Source organism: Suillus plorans, assembly GCF_016647745.1.
Source record: "Suillus plorans strain S12 chromosome Unknown HD556scaffold_3, whole genome shotgun sequence".
NCBI classification, from domain to species: domain Eukaryota; kingdom Fungi; phylum Basidiomycota; class Agaricomycetes; order Boletales; family Suillaceae; genus Suillus; species Suillus plorans.
This window is the reverse complement of record NW_024537387.1, coordinates 301986-324305: the sequence shown is the minus strand read 5'-3', so window position 1 is coordinate 324305 and position 22320 is coordinate 301986. Positions and strand designations below refer to the sequence as shown.

The 22320-nt window shown below is 47.9% G+C and overlaps 10 protein-coding genes across 10 annotated transcripts; 2 read left to right on the top strand and 8 right to left on the bottom strand.

Annotated features, from left to right (window-relative positions):
• Positions 1-1017: 1017 nt before the first annotated feature.
• On the bottom strand, positions 1018-3810 carry HD556DRAFT_482872 (peroxisomal hydratase-dehydrogenase-epimerase). The gene is made up of 15 exons (XM_041310737.1): positions 3637-3810; positions 3489-3583; positions 3304-3430; positions 3105-3253; positions 2884-3056; positions 2670-2831; positions 2575-2621; positions 2488-2518; positions 2232-2433; positions 1987-2180; positions 1856-1934; positions 1777-1799; positions 1571-1723; positions 1325-1520; positions 1018-1272 (listed from the first exon to the last, which is right to left on the bottom strand). The coding sequence occupies exons 1-15, from the start codon at positions 3699-3701 to the stop codon at positions 1130-1132; spliced, it is 1839 nt and encodes a 612-aa protein (XP_041166425.1). The 5' UTR covers positions 3702-3810; the 3' UTR covers positions 1018-1129.
• An 809-nt stretch (positions 3811-4619) lies between these two features.
• Positions 4620-5806, bottom strand: HD556DRAFT_1225993 (cyclin-like protein; the record flags this gene model as incomplete). Its single annotated transcript, XM_041297053.1, has 3 exons — positions 4620-4811; positions 4920-5459; positions 5513-5806. 3 exons carry the CDS (start codon positions 5804-5806, stop codon positions 4620-4622), a joined length of 1026 nt encoding a protein of 341 aa, XP_041166424.1.
• Positions 5807-6013: 207 nt separating this feature from the next.
• Positions 6014-6278, bottom strand: HD556DRAFT_1208001 (uncharacterized protein; the record flags this gene model as incomplete). The annotated part of the gene is made up of 2 exons (XM_041296508.1): positions 6014-6049; positions 6108-6278. Coding segments are annotated over 2 exons (207 nt in total), but the record flags the coding sequence as incomplete, so codon positions are not given.
• A 381-nt stretch (positions 6279-6659) lies between these two features.
• On the bottom strand, positions 6660-8302 carry HD556DRAFT_1326459 (uncharacterized protein). Its single transcript, XM_041301548.1, has 2 exons — positions 7022-8302; positions 6660-6960 (listed from the first exon to the last, which is right to left on the bottom strand). The coding sequence occupies exon 1, from the start codon at positions 8174-8176 to the stop codon at positions 7046-7048; it is 1131 nt and encodes a 376-aa protein (XP_041166422.1). The 5' UTR covers positions 8177-8302; the 3' UTR covers positions 6660-6960; positions 7022-7045.
• Positions 8303-8305: 3 nt separating this feature from the next.
• HD556DRAFT_1261514 (uncharacterized protein) lies at positions 8306-10114 on the top strand (the record flags this gene model as incomplete). The annotated part of the gene is made up of 8 exons (XM_041299056.1): positions 8306-8474; positions 8527-8601; positions 8671-8743; positions 8887-9068; positions 9123-9305; positions 9361-9490; positions 9550-9657; positions 9699-10114. The coding sequence occupies exons 1-8, from the start codon at positions 8457-8459 to the stop codon at positions 10112-10114; spliced, it is 1185 nt and encodes a 394-aa protein (XP_041166421.1). The 5' UTR covers positions 8306-8456.
• A 115-nt stretch (positions 10115-10229) lies between these two features.
• HD556DRAFT_482736 (uncharacterized protein) lies at positions 10230-10775 on the bottom strand. Its single transcript, XM_041310736.1, has one exon. The coding sequence runs from the start codon at positions 10636-10638 to the stop codon at positions 10345-10347; it is 294 nt and encodes a 97-aa protein (XP_041166420.1). The 5' UTR covers positions 10639-10775; the 3' UTR covers positions 10230-10344.
• On the bottom strand, positions 10662-11117 carry HD556DRAFT_1428999 (uncharacterized protein; the record flags this gene model as incomplete). Its single annotated transcript, XM_041304772.1, has 4 exons — positions 10662-10775; positions 10840-10950; positions 11013-11040; positions 11101-11117. The coding sequence occupies 4 exons, from the start codon at positions 11115-11117 to the stop codon at positions 10662-10664; spliced, it is 270 nt and encodes an 89-aa protein (XP_041166419.1).
• Positions 11118-14987: 3870 nt separating this feature from the next.
• On the top strand, positions 14988-17984 carry HD556DRAFT_482025 (acyl-CoA dehydrogenase/oxidase). The gene is made up of 19 exons (XM_041310733.1): positions 14988-15242; positions 15300-15320; positions 15373-15463; positions 15516-15718; positions 15773-15838; positions 15889-15941; positions 15996-16083; positions 16138-16155; positions 16205-16256; positions 16315-16546; positions 16606-16617; positions 16668-16692; positions 16747-16916; positions 16968-17045; positions 17097-17235; positions 17303-17325; positions 17382-17502; positions 17564-17603; positions 17660-17984. The coding sequence occupies exons 1-19, from the start codon at positions 15195-15197 to the stop codon at positions 17728-17730; spliced, it is 1551 nt and encodes a 516-aa protein (XP_041166418.1). The 5' UTR covers positions 14988-15194; the 3' UTR covers positions 17731-17984.
• Positions 17985-18512: 528 nt separating this feature from the next.
• On the bottom strand, positions 18513-19949 carry HD556DRAFT_482150 (uncharacterized protein). Its single transcript, XM_041310734.1, has 6 exons — positions 19938-19949; positions 19530-19888; positions 19436-19476; positions 19290-19375; positions 19161-19235; positions 18513-19104 (listed from the first exon to the last, which is right to left on the bottom strand). Exons 2-6 carry the CDS (start codon positions 19701-19703, stop codon positions 18599-18601), a joined length of 882 nt encoding a protein of 293 aa, XP_041166417.1. The 5' UTR covers positions 19704-19888; positions 19938-19949; the 3' UTR covers positions 18513-18598.
• A 934-nt stretch (positions 19950-20883) lies between these two features.
• HD556DRAFT_1477522 (uncharacterized protein) lies at positions 20884-22285 on the bottom strand (the record flags this gene model as incomplete). The annotated part of the gene is made up of 2 exons (XM_041308554.1): positions 20884-21744; positions 21803-22285. The coding sequence occupies 2 exons, from the start codon at positions 22283-22285 to the stop codon at positions 21316-21318; spliced, it is 912 nt and encodes a 303-aa protein (XP_041166416.1). The 3' UTR covers positions 20884-21315.
• Positions 22286-22320: the final 35 nt, after the last annotated feature.

Below are 22320 nucleotides of genomic sequence, written 5' to 3'. Positions count from 1 at the left end.
GGCCATGTAGCGACGTACATGATGAAACTCATGTTTTCAAAGGTGATTATCATTTTCAAACACTAGTTCGTATCGAGCTCCGGAAACTATTACTACCTGATCAATGATGAATCGATGATACGCCGAAGTCCGGGCGATATAAAGCTATGAAGCATCGGGATCAAATTCTACCGTAGGATCACAGGTTGAACAACTCATCAAGTATTCTGTATCGCATCCTATCGCGCATTCACTCCGCAAGGGGTTTTCATTCCACAACAACGGGCCCATCAAACCACAGGGTTCCATTTAGTGATTCATCCTGAATCGTTCGATCCTCTGATATGTTGCTGTTGGTTAAATATTGACCATCAGTGGCGACCACGTTGTTTATCTTTTCGGCTTTGCAGCCTGTTCTCTGTACCGCAACCCTGGTGATACACTGGTCCGCCGTATCAATGTCGAAGAGGACAGCAAAGCACTGCGAATATTTTTAATACATCCTCCAACTTTTGTGATCTGCTCCTTGGTAAGCAGCCTTTCACCAACTGGGCGAAATACTTTTAAGAATGGCCGTCAAGCATTCATGAGGGAATCAGCCCAGGACGAAACATATCGATTTGGATCGTATGATGAGAATCAGACAGATCGTTTCCGCTCTGGTCCGGTCATCATCATCATCATCACACGTGCACCGCTGCAAATATGTCATCTTCATTCGAGATACGTGGACCGTTGTCCTCGGCTTCCTGAACCCGTCTCAACCGTACACGGTTACAAGGAACTTCATCCGCGCACACCGCTTACCGGGCTTGATATCGTTTGATATCCAAAGGGGAATTTCTGCGGCTGGTGAGTCGTCGTATTGTCATGATACGAGGTTAGGAAGTCTTCGCAGTTCGATGCAAGTTTCGATGCTGATTTGATGGTCAGCATCTGGGTCTGCGATCTGGCACAGAAGCCAACATTCTACCATTTCCAGAAGCTGAACCATACTGTGAATAAATGAATATTTTATTTGGCCGTCTACGTTGAGTGCACAAGCACGTACTCTCCCTGGATGTGTTCCGCAAACCAAATGCCTTGACCCAACATGCATGACATATGCACAACGGATAGGTAGATACAGTTCCGAAAGTATATGATACTCCTACAACTTGGCTTTCAATGCCTTTCCAGCATCTCTCACAGCATCCTTCACGGTCTCCACAACCGACGCCTTGTTCTCAAAGTTGCCCATTATTTGTTGCATACCTTCAGCTGAGGTAGTAGGGTTTGTAGCATGACCATCATCTACAAGGCGTACATCAGCCTCCTGTTCCAGAATTGATTTCGCGGAACGTACCAAAGTTGGTGAAAATGTCCCATTTGGAGATGATATCTTCCGGTGTGAGCACTCTGTTAGTAGGGAACCCGTAGCCACCAGCACGCTGCCACCGAGTCTGCGCTGCCCATCCACCAGAAATCTCAAACAATTGTCCTGTCGTCTCGGTGTTGGCTTCGCTTGTAAGGTAGCCGACGATTGGTGCAATGTAATCGGGCTGCAGGGAAGGCAGGATAAATGGAATATCTAACAAGTAAAAAGTCAGACCTTGTATGCATCGACCATTTCTTGTGGCCAAATGGTCATCGTCATGGCAGTACCCGCAGAGGGAGCGATGACATTGCTCAAGATGTTGTATTTACGACCTTCAAAGCCAAGCGTTTTGGTGAAACCCATGATACCAGCCTTGGCTGACGAATACTGTATTGAAGATGATCAGCACTCGCATTGAGAAACTGGAAAAAATGCCTTGCATTCGTCTGGCCAAAGTTACCATCTGCGAACCAACGAGTTATGAGAGACGTAGATATACTGAAAACAAACGAAACGCACAAATACCGACTTGCGAGCAGGTCGTAACAATACGACCGTAATTCTGCTTCTGGAAAATAGGCCAAACAGCTTTTGCGCACTTGACCAATATTAGAGACTATCAAATAGCTACTTGAAAGCGTAAGCGATACCTTATATGTACTGCGCAAATGCACCGCCACGACAAGATCCCACTCCTGCTCGGACATGGCGGTGAATGAACGGTCTCTCAGGACACCAGCATTCGCTACAAGGACATGTACACCTCCAAATGTGTCCAAAGCTATCTTGACAATGGCCTCGCCATCTTCTGCCGAACAAACTGCAGGAACTGCTTTGCCCCCAGCTGTGAAAGCTCGCATCAAATTGGGAACATCGAACGAAAGTGGCAACCTACCCGACTTGATTTCGGAGCACACAGCATGTGCTCCTTTCTCACTGACGTCGTTGACAACCACATTTGCGCCAAGGCGTGCATACATGAGTGCATATGCACGTCCAAGACCGGCACCAGCACCCGTGATAATGACAGTCTTGCCGTCGAATCGAACCGGCGGTGCTGACTGAGGATTCGGAGGCATTGTAGAAGCAAGTTCGAGCTAGGGAACAAAACAATCAGAAGACATCCAAGACAATTTGTTTTTGTCGCGTACAGTGCTATCGACATCGGATATGGACTCTGGGCTGTAAGAAAGAAGATCAATTGAACCAGATTTTCTCCCATAACGAGACGTCCTTACTATCTCGGGTTCGAGAAGTCGGTCACTTCTGACCACTTGAGCTTGACCTGCAACTAGAGTCAGCTACTGCAGGGCGCATGTATCCACAGACTGACAGCTGAAGGAGTGAACGTATCGTCTGTCTTCCATATGGTGCCTTTGCTGCGTTCCCATCGAAGCTCCCCAACAAATCCAGCTCCAATCTCAAACACTCTGCCAGAAGGGTTCGGTCCATCGGGATGGCACACAGCAACGACGAAAGGCGCCACAAATTCCGGCTGTCAGATGAGATTAATGCATGAAGGAATGACGCTCTCGACATTCACAAACCTTCAGATTCGCAAGCATCTCCGGAGACATGACTGTTGCAGTCATAGCTGATGCAGCAACAGGTGCAATAGCGACGGCGCTGATGTTATATTTTGCACCTTCTCGTGCCAACGACTTCGTGAATCCAATTAGACTCATTTTAGCAGCGCTATAGTTCGCCTGGCCAAAGTTTCCTGTGCAAAATTCTAAGATAATGCGCATCCAGTCACCCAGAAACTCACCGTAAATGCCAGCTGCACTAGTGGTGTTGATAATGCGTCCGAACTTCTGATTCCTAAAGTGGGGCCAAGCAGCTTTCGTACACGAGAATGCACCCTTGACATGCACAGAAATGACCTGGTCAAATTCAGCATCTGTCATGTTCTTGAGCCTACGAATCTCATCAGCACTTCCAAACCACTTCATCAAAACATAACCAACCCTCTATCCCTCAGAATACCCGCATTGTTGATGAGGATCGATACACCCCCAAAAGCACTTAGAGCGCTTTGAATCACAGCAGCGCCATCAGTCACAGAAGAGGTGTTTGCAATGGCGCTACCACCAGCTACAGTCCAACGCGACGTCACATCTCCGGGCCGGGACAAGTGAATGAAGGAGTGCACCTTTCTTTATTTCATCCACAACCTTCTGTGCAGCCTCTTCATTGAAGTCATTTACAACAACGTTTGCACCGCGCGATGCAAATAGCAACGAGTACCTGCCCCACTCTTTTCAGTCACAGCCGGAGCAGGAGATGAACAGATTACTTACACTCTCCCGAGTCCACCACCTGCACCAGTGACTACGACAGTTTGGCCTTTAAATGATAGAGACATTTTTGTTGCAGTATATGACAAGAGGAAATCTTGAAGCGTAACAGATAGGTGGTTACAATGGCCAAGCTTCAAGCGTGTGTACGCCTAGGAGATGACATACAATCACGTGAATTTTGAAACAGTCCTCGGACCATAATATTTGTAATGGCAACGTGACAAATCGCAACCTCATATAATGGACAAGAGCGATGTATAAATAATGATGTATATTGAGGGATGAGATTGATGAGACGCGCCCCGCGCAGCATACACGAGCAAGTATATACTGTCCACGCAGGCTAACCAAGACCAACTGAAAATTAAGAAGCCTGTTGACAAATCGAGATCGCAGGAAATATATAAATCGATAGATGAACAATGCCTGCAGAAGAGCGGCGTGGAATAAATGCCGACAAACGCCAGCGGGGATAATTTTGAAGATATAGAATGCAGCTGTGCGAATAACTGGTGTGAGGTGAATTGAAAAATAAGGACAATGGCAAATAAAGTGCAAAGCAAGAGAGAAAGAATAGCGTGCAGCGGCATGGGATGAATGATGGCTGCTAGAGTGTGCGGGATGGTTCATAGACAAAACGGACATGTAGACTTAATTATGAATACGATGCGTTTCGACGACGGGCACAGTAATGGAGTGCAAAAATATGAGATGAAAAATAATGAAACGAGATGGAGATGCTGAAAAAATGGGATGCATGGGAGAGCAGAGCAGAGCGAGAAAGACATAATAAGAGACATGGCTGGGTGGAATGCGTAATCAGACAGTTGAGATTGCAATGATGCCAGAGTGAAACAGTATGTCAAGCACAGAATGAGATGAGATGCAGGCAGATCGGGAACCCATGAACTTTTGGACGAGAGGGATATTCAGGCCGTGACCTGGCAGTTATCTCTAGCCGGAGGGCCTTAACTACGCCAGTCCTAGGCTTCGTCCACGTTCGATTTCGCCCACTCGATTGCAAAGAGTGACGCCTTCAGGAACTTCTTGTTGGCATATTTCTGGCAAACGTACTGGCTCGCGAAGTTGTCTTCGAGTAGCTTCTCGCATATCCATTGGTGTCCGGGCTCGAGGTGCTCCGCGACGAAGCTAGAGTGGAACACAAACGACTCATTCTAAAAGAGGAAATCACAAACAAAAAGTCAGTCACATGATTCACAGCCATCATGGACACGCGTTTGCATCGTGCCCATATACAAAAAGCTAACAGAGGCGGTACTCACCCAATCACCACCCAACATCCTCCTAGCACTGTACATCCCCACCGCAGCAATGAGACTCGGTTTACACCGCAAGAATCTGTGATCTAGGAGTGTCACCTCCGTCAAGAATTTGCCCAGCGTCCTCGTCTGAATGTCATAGTTATCGGCCTTGCTGATACGGCGCATCCAGCTATAGGGTGAGCAGTATTGCGAAATCTTGAAGTCAAGCGTTTGCAACACGATGCGCTCGCCCTTGAGGATCTCCTCTTTCGTATAGCCATTCTCGGTAATAAAGACGAATTCGTCGACACTGGGAGCGAGGATTTCTTCGTACTTGGCGGCGATGAACATGGCAGTAACACCGACAAGCTGAAGCTTGACTAGGGACACGACGCGTCTCGTGAGGAAACGGTCGACGATATTTATCGCGATCCAAAGCGTTTCCGGTAACATGTGCCAGCGCAGGTGCACTTGGAGGAGCCAGTCGACCAATGTTTGGCGCATTGCCCAGGTGATTTCATTCTGACCATCCATATAATCAGGATTTGGCATCACATCATCCTAGAAATCATGGTCAGCACACCCGGAACACAAGGTAGATAGAGAAGACGCACTTCGAGGTCGTTCATGTATTTAAAAATTTCCTCCGAGTACTCTGAGACCATCGTTGTGTCGAGATAGTCAACCTCATCTTCAAACGTCTCTTGGATCTCTGCGATCTCTCGGTAATGTCTCATGGCACGCTCGGTATCCACGTCAGGCCATATACGGGGCGACTTCGCATCCGCAACGGTGGACTTCTCCTCTTGTTCTGGAGTACCTTGTTCCTGTACACCCACCATCTCGTCGACCTCTTTCTCATTTATGATGCTGAGCTCAGGGTCCTCTTCGATATCTTCTACGTCCATATCGTTCTCCTTCTGTTCTTGTTCAATCGGAATGACTACTGGTACAGCGGGCTCCTGCCGCGATGCGCGTTTGAAGACAGATGGCCGTGATACACGTGAAGTAGGCCGTTGTGCGACGCTCTCCGTGCGACCTGGCCCGAGAGGGACGCGTTGTGGTCCGGTGGCGGCTGCGAGCGACGACGACCGTGTACGCTTGAGGCCCGCGTCATCTTTCACAGCGTCCTTGCCTTTACCAGCAACGTCCTGAAGTCGCGTAACCTCAGAACGTTGGGAAAGGATAAAATTGAAGGGCATGACAAACCTTGCGATTGACCGCGGTAGTGGTGACCTCACCAAGCGCTGGGCGTTGTGAGCCATTCTTCAGGCCATTTAGCACAACAGAGGCGCGAGTTGCAACTCCCTGGGTAGACGCCTGACGAGAGTGCTTGCTGGTGGCATTTTCATCTGCATTCTTGCGTGTGACGCCGATGCGACGATTCTGAAGCTGCGTGATGGATCTCCATGATCAGCCATCAAAGTTGAAAAAAAAAAGACTGAGACAGTAGACTACGTACGCGAGTGTTGTTGGCCATGATGTGAATTGAAATACAAGGCGACTTGATTGCGACCGGCTAGAGCAGTGGGCAGTGGAAAGATACAGAAGAGATTGTGAAGAGAAGAGAGAGAATTGCCCTACTGCAAACTTAACCTAGGTTTTAATCGTGGCGTAGTTGAAGAAGAAGAAAGAAGTGGATCAAATGCAAATTGAAAGGACAAGTCAGCCACCAGCGAAGCGACTTGGTCGTGTTCAAAACAACCTCCGAATTGTTCAAGTTCAAATTCAGTCCATCGCGTAGGACGCGAACCACACACGTGACTTCAAAAACAATTCAAAACAGTCGCGTCGCGCTCGTGTCGTGACGCGTGCTTTTCACACCTTTGTACGTACTAATAATACAAACGTACACGACGCCTTTCCATCAGACAAAGAAGACACAATTTCGATCTAGCCTGGCTTCCATGATATGCCAGCGTGAGCGAAGCCGTGCTAACGTGGCTGTTATCATGTGGGGAGTCACAACCGTACTTATGAGCGTCTGTTGTTGGCAGCCTTCCAAACACGTGGAATTCGTGTTTCGTATGTGAGATCAAGATAAAAACAGTTGAGGCTAAACCTACAACATAACTCTTACGTTAGTATCGGCTCTCTAGACTACAATGGAAGTAAAAGCTTACCGAACTGTACGGTGCTTCCAATGTTCACTTCTTATCTATCATGTCGGCCCACCACTTTTGCTTCCCACTCTCCCTCCAGTCACCGCTGGAAGAAGTAGGCGCCTTCTCCGGCATACCTAGTCCTGACCTGTTTGAAGTTGCGCTGACTTCTAATGGTTCGACCAACCCTGATGCGTTTTCCTGTGAGCCTAGAGCCGTTCCTGGTTGCCAACCCTGCTTCATTAGCAGCTGACGCCCAATGTTCGATTCCGGCAGTGGCTGGGGCGGTGCAGGGGTTTCGGGCATGGGGACAGAGCCGGAAGAAGTAACACATGGCGAATCGCTTCTAGGACTGAGTACACCTGGAGTGTCTAGTGGCGAACTAGGGAATAGTGCTCGTCTCTTTGCGGAACGGTCCACGTAGCTGGAGGGCTGGCTGGATGCCGATGACCTCGCTGTATCGTGACGAGATAACAACGTCCGTTTCAACATGGTCAGCGCTTTCTTGGCATCCCTCTCCTCCGAAGGCATTGAACCCACTTCCTCTCTTGCCCGTTTAACGCCTTTCGAAACAGGGAAAAGCGGAATGATATTATCGCCACTCCCGCTTGACGAGCATCCTTCACATGATATGCGGTCAGAATGGATATGCACGACAAACGTAGTGCTTCCGATTGTCAACGCATCTTTGTGCTTTAATGCGCGTGGAAAGCTGGCTACTCGTGAGGGGGAAAGCCTGATCCCCAAATCTTCACCCACGCTCACAGTCGGACCAGAATATCCACCAGGACGTAAAAACGACCCATGCTTGGAACCCATATCCACAACTGCCCACTCTCGCCTGCCAGCATCCCAAAACATCGTCGCATGTAATTTGGAAACTGCCATCTCCTTCAACCTCACACGAGGAGTTCCGCTTCCGGCCGGAGCAACATCTCTCCCAAACTGCACTTCTTTGTGCTCATCCAGTACTGTGAGACGTTGGGTCCTTGGAAGGACAGAGCTAGTTTGCACAAACAAGCGAAGCAGAGACCATGGCTTGAAATTTGATGAAAGAGATTCGTTCAGGACTGTAGTAGGTTGTGGGACCTCTGTATAGCCAGGCCATTCGTATGCAGGATCGTAGCCTGTTTCTGCATGAGTGTGATTTGTACCGCTCACCTCTCCATCCTCCATCTCCACGGATCCTTGGCGTCTAGTGGTGCAGTCCTCTCACTATCACTATCTTCAATCAGTTCGCATTCGTGAACGTGAATTTTGGTGCTTGGGAGTTGGAAGTGAATGCGAGAAATAATAAATTCGAACTCCGATGTTAATGGTTCTTACTACCATGCTCTAGGGTCATTACGCTTGTAAACTTTAGGAGACCACGCCACGTCTTGTGCGTCATTGATTCATCCTGGACCGGCACCGTGCATTAGCCTACTTCGCTTATTTCTTGTAGCATTGCGAACGCATGGAATCATTTACAGAAGTACGTGTAATTCCTTTCGTGGTCAAAACCCCCATGTCTGAATCGCATGTAGGACCATTCCAAGGCGCTCCTCGCCAAAGAATGGTTGGTCAAAGTTGACTCGCAGACTTCTACGCCTTATCTTTTCGTGTGTGCCTGCTCAGAGTCTTGAGTTGCATGTGAAATAACTCCTCCGACGTGTACGGTGGTCTCACAGAAATTTTTTTGCTCTTCAGTCGATCTGATGGCTTGCGTACTCGTCACTGACACCAAAGCTGCGTGGGCCGAGGGTGAGTTTCTTTGTGGTCACCGAGATGAATGAATAACTCACAAACCACGACCACCAAATCCACCATTAATCCGATCATGCCGAAATGCACCCATGGTACTGATCGATTCAATTTACGCCACTCATCAATCTGAATATCAATAGTCCTCACGAGCAATCAATTTGCTCGGCGGTGGCGCACGTGTAACAAGCTCTCCATTTCTCCTCTGCCGGATACGGATGAAGAAGAATCTTGGCGTGACCATCACCTAGCGCTCATAGGCCGCGCGCACTCACTCGGTGGTTTTCTGGGGCTCACGTTGGAGCTGGAAAAACCTACCTCGGGGGTAACCTTATCAGCTGGTCGTTGAGGTGTGATACGCCCTGACACGTTCCTATAGGATTTGGCACTCCAGCTGGAATGCAACAACTGGAAGTGGCGATGGGAGCCCACCTTTCTCGGGCCCAGATTATCCGCAGAAATCATATCAAAACACCTTATCATGCCCCTGATAAGTGTTAATCACCTCGCATTCTCATCCTCCGATGTTTTGGGTGAACTTGCGCCGGGAGACCTCGAGAAGGTCTGTCTATGCTTTCGTCACTCACCTTTCCATTTGCAACGGTTTACGTTGTTAGGCAACAGATAAAGTTGGACGTACTGCGAGGAGGACGCTCGACACACATATTAAGAACGCGCTATCGAGGCCACGCGTGGCGACGACCCTTCAGCGCATGACGGCCATGTTCAACTTCTTACCTGAGCTTCGTAAGTGTTAATTCGATGCTTAACACTACCCGGTATGACACGAACTTTTTTTTCGAAAGCTGCGATAATCACTGACGCGGGAACTCCGGACCTTCGCGCGCTCACGGCAGATCAAATTTCGTCGCTCAAAATAACAGTCCGAGATACAGAGCACAAACCACATGTAGGTTTCTTAGATCGAAGATCTACTCACCCTGAGCTAAGCAAGGTCTGATCCAGGATTACGATATGGCGCCTCTGCAAGAGCCCACGCCGCCTAAACTGCCACAGCAGGAAGATTCTGCCACTGAGTCCGAGTCTGAAGGGGCTGCGCCAAAGCAACGGACCTTGCTCGCCTCTCCCACCCCCAGCCATCAGCTCCGTGTCTCAGGGCGGCCTCCTTCGGCTGTCCTATCTAAGGACAGCTCCCCGGCCCTGCCCGGCCGCAGCCGCAGTCGGACAGAAGCCCCCGCATCAGAGTCCGATCCCTCGCTCGTGCGTCCAAATAAGAAGCTCAAGCCTCAGGGTTCAGATGACGACGATAGCGAGGAAGAGCGCAAACGACACGCAGCAGCAATCAAGAGCGGAGCTGCCGCTAAGCGAGGGACGAGACAACCGCTGAAACGAGGGGGCAAGCGTTTCTAGTCCCTGTCCTCGTTTCTATTCCGGTCTCGGAGAAGGGCCGGACATGCCAATGGGCAGATAGTTTCCCTCGTCGGTGGCGGACTGGCCGTACGTAGGACTGATTATTGGTATTTCGGATACCCTGGACATGTCATCGTCGCTGTGTTCTTATTCCGTAGTGAGTACGATTCTAATGACAAATTCCTAATATGTTTCTCCAGGCCCCTCAAAGGCCAGGCCCCTAAGGCGTGCTACTTTCTTGGGGTATATTCAATACCATGACTTCCCTTTGATGGATCGACATTATTAACCCCTTTTCTGTATAAAAGATGTGGAGCTATCTCTATAAATGAAAGGACTCCCAAAGATGTTAACTGTGCCGTAAGAATACAACGGTTACTGTGAGTGAATAGCAGCTTTAGACAGATGCCGATGAAAACACAGCTAATAGCACAGCAACTAACAGTCAAGTGTCCGAGGGTGGATATCATAATTAGTGGCGAATGCAGTACGATGGCAGGTAGCAAGATAAGTAGAGGCACCATGGTAGTTGTATGCTGACGAATCACTAATGGCGCCCCGTTCGATAGCCGTATTCATCCGAACCCCCACCCTCGTACTCCAGGCAAGCTTCGCATTTGTTTTGGAATAGGTTGCGAACTCTGCGGTGATCAGAAAATTCCTGGAAGCGAGTAATATCCATAAGAAGACTGGCCAAAATCAGGAGCAAGCGCGTGTTTTCGCACCATGTTGCACCCGCAGTTCCTGGCAGTTTTGTGCATATGTGCTGCACTTAGTTTGCAATTCGGCCGAGCACAATCGTATGTAATTCCAGTCTGATAGATCCGCACGTAATGCTAAATGGTGCCATTGTGGTTGTTAAGAGGTCGATGCTCGCTGAAAGCTCGGAATAACGCACCCCACATCCTCTGTACTGATCACCGAAACTGCGACGAACGGACATTGGTCATTGACAAGCAAAGACTTTCGGTGTGAGTGGAACGCACCATTCCATGCTGCACATGTTGAAGTATGTGGTGGGACTATGGATAGAAGACGAACGCGGAATAGTAGTGAGGACTGGGTTTGACTCGGATTGACGTGGTATGCTTTTATACGCACACCGGCCGATTGACCAATACGATTGGATGCATATGGTAAGGCATCTTCGGTGTAGCGGAAACCCATTTACGAAGTAATCGTGGGAGCGCATATCGAACCATGGTGTAATGTAAAAGAGCAGCCGGAGCTTTGTGACGGGCGCACCTGCATTGAGAGTAGCTGCGTGATCTCATCTATCCGTGGGGTGCCACTACCGTTTAGACTCGCAGTCCTTGATAAGGGTAGTACGGAAATGGTCAGGAAGGACCGGTCAGCATGAGGCTAAACTGATCGTAGATTTGGCACAACCTTCGTGGTCATGAGCGTTTTACTTCAAGTTGCCAAGGGTCCTAAGAACACGACGTAGCCACCATCCAGCCGTTTCACCGCTTCCGCACTTCGGAAAGCGTTCCTTCTTGGCCGGCTCTATTCCACTCTGACACGAATCAGGCCAACATCACGACATCTGTACAAGTTGACTGGCCACTGCCTGCCGTAAACCCGCAGATCCAGAGAAGAAAATAATACCCATGATCGATCGAATCTGTGCAACATGCTCTCAACATGCATGTTATGCAGAACGTCGTCTTTAGAGCTGCTGTAGTACCTTTCAGATGATCAATCACCAACTACACAGAAGTTGAATTGGTAGTACGGCAGTATCTATGGACGAATCCCGTCACTCGACTGCACTCGATAAGGTTAACAGATCATTTCACCTCAAGCGCGCTGATAACGGTTTTCCTATAGTCTTGGTCTTGTGTGTCACAGGGCGCATCTGTCCAGGGGAAATGTGGCAACGCGTTCTGTGGCGGGCACACTCGTCAGGGATTAAATAAGATTCACTGGATCGATTTGAAGTGCCTTGATGTGTCGACTAAAGAGCACTTTGAATAGATTCACACTCAGACGGTCAGGCCCAGGGACTATTAGATTAGGATTCATGATAAAAAAACCTTTCCAAAGTTCAATCATGTTACTTGGAGGTAAAGTCCTTCGAGTAATAATCAGCTGCACCCGACACGTATGGTCCGAATCGAACGAAACGTGGCGTAGTGCTACCGCGTTCAATGGGGTAACATCATTTAGATAGTCAAGAGGAACAGGAACGAGAATACAAACCCTTCATATAATACATTCAGTTTCTCCAGAAGCGTCCACAAAATTTGAGTACGCATGCAGTCATCGAGGAACAGCTTAGGGCAAATTTGGATGCTAGACGAAAATGATGTACAAAATTATCCCCAGACTTAATAGCCTTGCTTTAGTTATAGACACATGGGATATGTCACGCACGGGGGTAGTGATTGGGCTCCAAGCAGTGTCCTTGGAGCATACGGGGAGCCGCGAGGCGAGGCGGGGATAATCCCACTCTATAAGGCGAAGCTGGGGTAAAAAGATCAGCGCAACGAATACGACGCATCATGCATTTTTCATCTTCTCACGGGTGTCAAAGGACTCGGAGATGCGAAAGGACACTGGGGGTCTTGTCTGTGATGTCCTACGTAGAGCTATCTCTCAATAGGGCAATAACTTGAATGTTTGAAAAAGGACACCGGGATGTTCTGCACATCAGAGGATGATGCTCACCTGCCTGTATAATCGGACAAATTGCAGTCTCGTGCCATCCATATCATGGTAGCGTCAAGATTTTGGACTCGGACAGGCTCAAACTGTCATAAACACTCCAAAATATCGGGTGCTTCGAGAACGGTGAATCTTCCATATTTGTGAAGAAGCTTCTGACCACGCAACAAAATCTTCTGTACTTGCAGGTGAGATTCCACTCCAAATTTCAAGGACATAATAGGCGAGCGCACCAGATCTAAAGCTCCTATGTGGCAGATGAACCAGAATATTACTTCGGATGTCGTAAGATACGAGAGCGTACTAATGGTGCGATGCGATAGTCATCATATGAAAAGAAGTTCCCAATACATATTAGAGAAGCCCAGTCGCGTAGGAACGAGCGTAATCATGACCCATACAAACTCACCATGAGGTGAGAGAAGATGGCCGAGGGTGTGGATGAGGTATCGACAACTTCTCTTCGCTGGAGAGAGAAAGGTAAAGCTTTCGCGGGAACCGATTCTCTCGTAATATAACGCATGGAAGCCTGCATCACTTTGAAAAGAGGGCACCGGAGGAGCATGATCGTCTATCGTACGAGACTGCTAAAGTGGCATCATTTAATAGTAGAATAAATGAACGCTAGATGTGACGTCTGGGGCAACTTGAAGGGCGACCCTGCAGACTCGATATTCGTCATCTCTATAGAAGCGTAGTGAAACAGACTCGCAGATACTGAGAATCCGTTTACTCACGATTGCAATGGAAGACAGCTAGTGCTACGCCGATCTGCAGAACGGTATAGCACACGTGTTGGTGCAGCTGGCACCTCAACATCGAAAATGGATCCGAAGATGGCGACACTGACGAGGGTCTTGCCGACTTCAGCGGGATACCGACAAGTGATTACCACACGACAATGGTCTTCTGCACAATCCAGGTAGGCTGAAAGCATACACAAACGGAACCCGAGAATGTGGGACCGCCACCAAGGTGAATGGATTAAGAAGTGATGGTCATCAACATAATTGAAAATCCTCAAACAAACACTTTGTCGTTGTCGAGCAGTAAAGCTTCCACCCGTGATAAGCAAATTTTGGAATGCTTCGGCTACGGGCAGCCAGTGCCCGAGGTTCGAAATTCTTTGAGGACACACACGCCTTAGTCATGTATGCAAGAGCTGTTAGGCTCCCAGTTCTGTTTTCAGACAGCTCTAGACTAGCTCTAGACGGATGTCGCGGCGCTGGTCGTAATAAACTACTGGAGTTACAGATACAAGGGGAATCCCCGCTACCCCTTTCAGTCTTATTACATCCTCGAGGGGAATAGAACTCACGCACTATTATGCACGAAAATTTCAATACTTGGCGGTAGCTTGTGACACCTTCGATCCGGAGTACTGACGCCCGTCAGGAAATTTGTATTGCACTTGATCATCAGAAAAGAAGGGCACTTGGGAAATAGTCCTGACAAAGTCCTGCCTTCTGGCGACACCGATGAATAGATCATATCATCAGGCAGCATGGATACTCTATGGGTTGAAATCGGGGACACGGCGATGGGCGGCCGCCGTCCTTCAACTGTGTGGTAATTTGACTAATGCATGACTAGCCATGTACTTAAGTATTAGGTCAAGCAGTTTGAAGCTCGAAGCATGAAGGCCACTGCATGTAGAACGTCCAGCCGGTTGCATCCTGGTGAAGGATGCTATCGATCATTAAGCAGGAGCAAAGAACTCGTGGAATCATGATTATTGACCATGTGAGTTTGATTGAAATGGGTGCTCTGGGAAGTGTGTTTAACGTTTAACATACTGGTTGCATTGTAATCGGCGCGGTTAACAAGCCCATTAACCCCTGCCACTCCCGAGTCGGCATGACTGTAGCCCGGTGGAGAGTATTGCAATGCGGCCTGATGGGCTTGCTGGCAGTGAACATTTCGACAGCTGACGCTAGCCAGAGTTTTGATCCATCGCGAGCATCTTGTCTTCCAGTGGAGTCTGACCGACACAACCATTGGACTCAGATCAAGCAAGTTCTAGTGAAAGTCGAGGTTGTCATAACCTTGAAAATATCAGGGAATGGGAGCGAACAGGGGGGTACTGCTAGTGTGCGAACATTGTGGTATTAATTTCAAACTTGAATGGAGGTTCACTGACTGAGTCCAACACATTAATGAAAACCATCGAATGACCACCGGCGACAGTGATCAACATTGCTACATACCTTTAACAACATTTGCTTGCTCCCGTCACTGATGCTTTTGTTGACTCGCGGCAGTATCCCAGTTCTCCGACTGTTACGTTAAATGATTCGGACTCAGATGCCACAAGTCACGAGCATGTGATTTCATCAAAGTTCCAACCAAGTTCCAACCGTAGTATCATACGCACTTGCACACAGACGGTCGTCCTTGAAGCTTGAAGCATAACATGGAATCAAAGGTCTTGAAGGTCTTCACCTGTGAAGAGGTGGCAAAGGTGTGTCATAGAACATGTCATATGTGTGGAGCTTGATCTAACCTATATATTACACAGCACAATAAGCCCGATGACCTGGTGAGCGTTTCACTCTGTGTTATTTTTCTGGCTGAGTTTGATAGTCGTAAAGTGGATTATTATTGATAGCAAGGTGTACAATATCACTCGTTTCAAAGATTTACATCCAGGGGGTGCTTCAGTATTCGCAGAAGAAGATATAGGTACATTTTGTTTTCGTGATTTGGTGTTCGAAAAACTGAATAAGCTCTTCAGCTGGTCAGGATGCGACCGAGGCATTCTATGGCCTCCACCGTCATGAAGTGCTCCTGCGACCACAATATGCTCGTTTACAAATAGGTCACATTGAAGGAGAGAGGAGCGTTATATATTCTCGAGAGCTTGGGAAGCTCAGTGATGTGCCATATGCAGAGCCTACTTGGCTCAGCGCTGGGTACTACAGCCCTTACTTCAAGGAGGTGAAATTCACGGCAAACCCGTTTGGATTTCAATGCTCATCATCATCCAAACAGAGTCATCGACGCCTACAAGCAGCGATGCGAGAGTTTGTGGATGAGGTCATCACTCCGGATGCACTGGTGAGTTCTACCGATTGCTGTCAAGGTAGATTCTCACGTAGATTCTCCAGCTGCATGAGGAAGATGGCAAACGTCCAAGTGCCCATGTAATCAAAGCTATGGCGTCTGTTCATTTCATTTGTACATGAGTATCTCATTCTTACGTGGATATTCATAGAGACATAAACATGCATGCCATGCGCCTTGGCCCGGGGAAACACTTGAAAGGCCTCACCCTTATGGGTGGTGTCGTATCTCCTGAGGAGGTAACGGGCTCTAGTTCAATGTGTATTCAATTTTGACACTTGTAACACTCTTAGTTTGATTACTTCCATGAGGTGAGAGTGGTATTTGACTTTATTGTTAAGATTCTAACTTTAAGTTTAGCTTGTCTGCATACAGGAGATATCTCGCTGCGGTCAGCGTGGATATGGCGATGGTAACATATCTTCAATTTTAAATTCCGGTCATTTGGATACTAATTAGGGGATGTAAAGGTCTACAAAGCGGAGCTGTCATAGGATTACCACCTATCATGAACTTTGGATCGCAAGAACTCAAATCGAAGATCATTCCTGAAGTGCTTTCTGGCAAGAAGTTCATTTGCCTGGCGATATCTGAGGCGTTTGCTGGAAGCGATGTTGCTGGCCTGCAGACTCGTGCGACGAAGAGTTCAGATGGGAAGTATTGGACTATCAATGGCACAAAGAAGTGGATAACCAACGGGACGTGAGTGAAGTAGCTGCGGAATCTTCATGTCCATATCACTGACGTGACTTGGGCCGCAGGTTTGCCGACTAGTAAGTGCAAAAGTCCAAACCGTGCTGTGTGAACTTACATTTGTGACTAGCTTCACTGTGGGGTGCAAAACTGATGTAAGTTATGATTGACGCTATTAAAATGGAATGATTGAGTGATTATATTCGCAGACTGGATTTACCGTCATCTTGGTGGAACGCTCGGAAGGTGTTGAGACAAAACCCATCAAAACGAGCTATTCGTCAACAGCTGGTACTGCATATGTCACATTTGAAAATGTCAAGGTCCCTGTGGAAAACACCCTCGGACCCGAGGGTGGGGGAATCTTCGTCATTCTCTCGTGTGTATCATTTTCAACGAAATGAATTGAAAGACTTATATAGCTATACAGCAATTTCAATCACGAGCGGTGGGTGATGTGCGCTTCTTCCGCTAGAGGTCAGCGGTTGATCGTTGAGGAATGCCTCAAGTGTGTTCATCGATTCTTTTTTAAACATAAGCTAACTACCTCACCTGGTAGATGGGTCACTCAGCGCAAGGCATTTGGAAAACCCTTGTCTTCACTGGCAGTAATCAGATCGAAGATTGCAGCCATGATCTCACGTACGGAAAGTGTTCAGAATTGGCTTGAAAATTTAACTATGCAAATGTGTAATATGGTACCTTCATTCCATCCTCTTCAAGTATAAGGGACTCATTAGGCGACGTGTGTCGCAGACTTACAAGGAACAGGCACAGAAGCTTGCGGGGTATGGTCTTAGCTATGCGCCATGGTGGCATTTTGCTCACACGTTATTTTCCGTAGACCGATCGGTCTGCTCAAGATGTATACAACGAGGTGTGCCCAAGAAACGGCTACCGATGCCGTTCAGATTTTCGGCGGACGGGGCATCACGAAGACTGGTATGGGGCAGTATATTGAGCTTGTGAGAATTTCACTTCGTCTTATCGTGCAAGGAGATTAACTGATCATGATGCCCACGATAGTACCATCGCACGATCCCCTTCGATGCGGTTCTCGGCGGAGGTCAGTGTCACAGTGTTGTCATGGCCCAAGGTGGTATTTGAACTGAATCATCATAGCGGAAGATGTACTCGGCGACCTCGGAGTGAGACAGGCAATTCGACAGATGCCTAAGAATGCTCGCTTGTAATCATGACTTCATGACAATGTGCGCAGCTCAGCTGTGCCTCGGAGGTCCTTGACTTTCTATTGTATTTTTATTACATTGATGCTCGACCATATTGCATCGTCGTTGTACCTTGGCTTGACAATCGACTTGTCTGTCCGTCTATCCGTGTCCAAAGGCCTGATGGTTCTGCTTAATCTCCGTCATGTTTCATCTCCGTGTAATCTCGACCTTGTTGACTGCCACTTCGAATCTTGCAAGTTGCTCCGGATCAGGTGGTATATCATCCTGAGATAGTAAGGGTTTGAGGTCGGCTATTCTGTAATATTAGTAGGAACAATAGGTGGATACAAGGACTCGGAGCTGTTGTCTTTTAGCGAGGTAGCGATCGTTCAGACTTCCGCCGATGTCGCCCTATCAGTGGTCTCCTGCGCCAAGCAACGTCCTGACTCAAGGTCCGGGAGGCTTGATGGGAAGCTTCATCCTCATGGCCTACCTCGTGAGATAGGCACGGCTGCGTGTCGCATGCTCAACCTCATTAGACTACAGAGGGCGAAGAGTAACAACCATTGCTCGCACTGGCAGGAACTCCCGCCGAACTCGAAGGAGCCGATGGTGTCGGCCAGAAAGGATCTGAGTGCTCCTGCGGATTATGGGAAGAAACTCATTCATTATTGGCCGTTTTTCAAATCGATTCAGAGAACGTGCAAACGCTCATGAGTTGGCGATGCATAAGACTGCGTGTTATTGTTGCAAGAGCGAGTGTGTTGTTTCTAGCAATTGTTGGGTAAATACTACTTAGTAGTAGAGTAAGTAGAAGGTAATGATCTGGATTGGTCTGAGTCGTGTACTTATGTAAATAGACATGCTCTTCCGTGAATGGAAAAAATCCTCACAGTCTCGTAACAGACCAATGTAAAAGGCGAAAAGTAACGCCGCCCACATCAACGGTGGATGTTGTCGTCTCAACCTTTACCTCACCCTTTTTAAACACGATGCCATCCCACAAACTCATCCAAGTTTCTCGGGAGTGGCAAAAGCAGGAAATATCAATGCCTAGCACTGTGTGATGAACGATGCCTTTCTCCGATGCAATTGAGTGAGTACCGCAGATTGTGGAGCCAGGTTCGCAGGATAGCAAGCCTCCCAAGGCGCGAGCAAGTTCAAGTTGCTTCTGCTCGTCAAATAGATGAAATAGCTTGGAAGCGTGGATGATACCGACGTGACCGTGAAGGTCGTTTAGTGACCGCAGCGTTCGAATGTCCGGCATCGCACTCTCTGGGACAAACCTAGCTGGCTGCGAAATCGATAGAAATGCGGGGTCAAATATGTCGCCGGGTATGAATAAAATCGGCTCCAAGCTCGATTTAAAGAGTTTGCGTCCTAACTCGGAAAATGCTACCATCCAAAGTACTTTGTTAGTGACAGGAAGAAGATATTTTGAAGGAACCAACCTTCTTTAATGTCAGAAGCAATGATGTTATGGGCCGGAAATCCATCTTCAACTGCCTTCCTAACATCGGCACCAACTGCGAGAGTAAATCAGGAATGACATGCAAGATCTAAGGGGGTTGTCTACTTACGACAAGAACCGACATCGATTAATATTGCTCCTTCAGAACCACGCTTCAAAATGTGGTCGTAAATATGTAGTTTAGACATGGTTTGGCTACGACGACGTCACCGATGTGAGTAACTATCCTCTTCACGAGTCTAGGTGACCACTCACTGCAAGAAATCAAATCCTCGGATACAAGCATAGGGAGCTACCTATAATTCGCGATAAGTATATTCAACCAATCTTCGGATAAACCGCAGAGCACCTTGTATGATTCCCTCTGCACATCAATTATGTGTGTCTTCAGGTCCACTTCATCTTGAATGCCAGTATGTCTCCTGAAGAAGGCAATCTCCTCAGGGTCTAGACAATATAATGAATCATCCAAGGGGAAAGATGGAATTATTGGTTTTACGAGAGGTTCAATGTCGCGAAACATGAGCAAGAGACGAAGGGAAAGAAAGTAAAAGATGCAATGTGTTCACTTGCAGGCCTTCTTTTACATCTTTGTTTCGTCTCGAAGCACAATTGGATCCCATGAAACTCAAATCCGTCCCTTCTAGTACAGGTACTTACTAGGCCAAGTTACAGTGGGGGCTACCTATCTGGGTAAAGCAAGCTATCCTATAATTTACTATTAGTGGGATCTCATCTGTAGATGAGGGAAACGCACCTTTAGGACCTGTCAAGCATGCCGTTTAAATTGAGCTGTATCGTTGTTGCAGGCGTGAAAAGTGACTTGTGTGTTAGTAATAATCTGTGAAACCTGTTTTCAACAAGATAGCCATCGTTCAGACTGATGAATAAGTACGTACAATTAATCGGTGGGTACATATGTGAGATTAATTTTTTTCCAAACGGCGTGACACACGTCGACGCGCCAAACGTACACAACGAAGCAATAAATTTCGGAAGAGGAAAGGAACTTTAAAAGGTATAGCTATTTGTATTCGCGGCGTGCAATCGAATGTGCTGTGAAGCATAGATAGTGTGACCGCGACTTGTCATTTGTGGAAGTACAGCGTGCGGTAGCCTGAGGAAGGAGTCGAAAGTTCTGGAACGATTCAGATAGATGGGTACTTGAAGTGAAGGAGCTTGAGGTCCCCGCCATAGCAGGCTGTCAGCCGGCGATACGATTCTTTACCAACAAATTGACCAGATGGGCTTAAGACTCGAAGGGAAAGGCGGGACCAAAGAGGCGGGAAGAGATCCTTGCAGCGAATGACCTGACGTAATCTGTCTGTACCAGCCTTCCAAAAATTTTAAAGACTCACTATGGATCAGCGCTCACCTAGCTATGGATCTCCGGCTGGCTTGAGCGTTAAATTGCCGGCCTTTTCCTATTTTGCTCATTACCGTCCAGGGTTGCCAGTGGCGGCCTAAGTACATACGTACATATGGATTTCGAATTCGGTATACTGAGCTCGTCAAAATTTCCCTACACGAGCTTTCTAGAATTCTGCCCCCCGTGCGTCTTAAATTTTGACAGCTCCTCGACATCTGAAGTTTCTCTGCAGATACTTTTTATGAGTGACCGGAGCAGCAAGTTCGAGTCCGTTACGGTCACACACGGTGTGGGTCAATACTTCACGTCATACTGTAATCTGAAGTTGTGGTTAGTCTCGCGTATCCCACTTATAGCCACGATAACATCTTCTAATTCACCGACCCTTCGATAAATGACACGCACATTAAGCCAATAGCCCCTACATGGACGGTTCAGTACCATGTTTTCCTGGAGGTTGGTTCAGGATGCCAACCAGGTCGTTCTGTCTGCTTATTGGCAACCTGCAGTGAAGGTCTCAATATATATATGTGATGTACGACATAGAGGAAGTATAATTTGAATAAATCACCTTGCCTACGAAAATGTACTGGTGTCCTCAGTAGTCGACAAGGGATTGATAACTTTGCGCATAAATCTGTAAGATTGATATTACTGGCAACAAGGACAGCATCCGGACAAGTTGGGGCCTCCGCTGACCTGGCTTCCACAGGGATTCGCATGGGTCATGCGCAAAATGCCATGAACGATAGAGGTGCTCTCATGTCTATGCGACAACTTTGTCTCGAAGGAGTGATAGCGATTTTAACGAGATGCGTTTGCCAGCTCTTTTCTGTTCCTCTTCCCATTCCTGATCTTCTAGGTACTGATCAGCAGCACGTGCTTCCAAGGTGCTGGCACCAATGCCGCCAGTTTCTTTGCACTTGAAGCCATACGTGGCTTCTTCGTCAGGATCATCGGCCAGAGCCACGTATGCTTTCGCCACACGCCAGTCTACCTCTTTCGTCAGCATTTGCAAACGCTTCTCGGCTTTCTCGCGGACGCGCCTCGCTTCTGCATCCAGATCCGCATCACGCGTAACGGAGTGAGAGTTGGCGGAGGGTGGGAGGACGATAAAAGTGCGGGTATGGAGTAGATGAGGGGTAGTAGAAAGGGTGCTTGGGGGTAGGTTATTCAAATGGCACAATTCCCGACCCTTTACGATGGCATGGCATAGGTTAGTGTTGGCCATTAGTGCGCACAGCGTATCTTACATTAGCTCCATAGCGGAGAGCAATCCCTTGTAGTGTGTCCCTAGAATTGATGTAATATCTAGAGGGGATACAATCTTCCGCATGTTCCGCGGATGTATCGCTAGTCTGCGTGGTGAGTATCGATTCACTGTTTAGGCTGGATAATGACGATGGATACGCAGGCGGAGGGTGTCCGGAGATCGGTGATACTGAAGCAAGCTCGTGAGCTTCGTCTTCATCATCTTCATCATCCCCAAGAATAAATATATCTTCATCCTGCACTGTGTCATTATTTGCGGCGCGGATGTTCTGTAGGAAAGCCGAGCTAACCACGCCCACGCCGCCCAAACAAGACAAGCAGGGATTATAGCTCCTTAGGCGAGGGTTTGAGCTGATACAGGTTGGACAGATGGGGCGAGTGCAGCATTTGGTCATAAATAAGTCTGGGGCAGCTTTGGGTGGAAGACACGATGAGCAAGTCGAGCAGAGCGCAGTTGAACGCATGATTTAGTCTAAGAGATAAAGCGAAATTGAGCTTC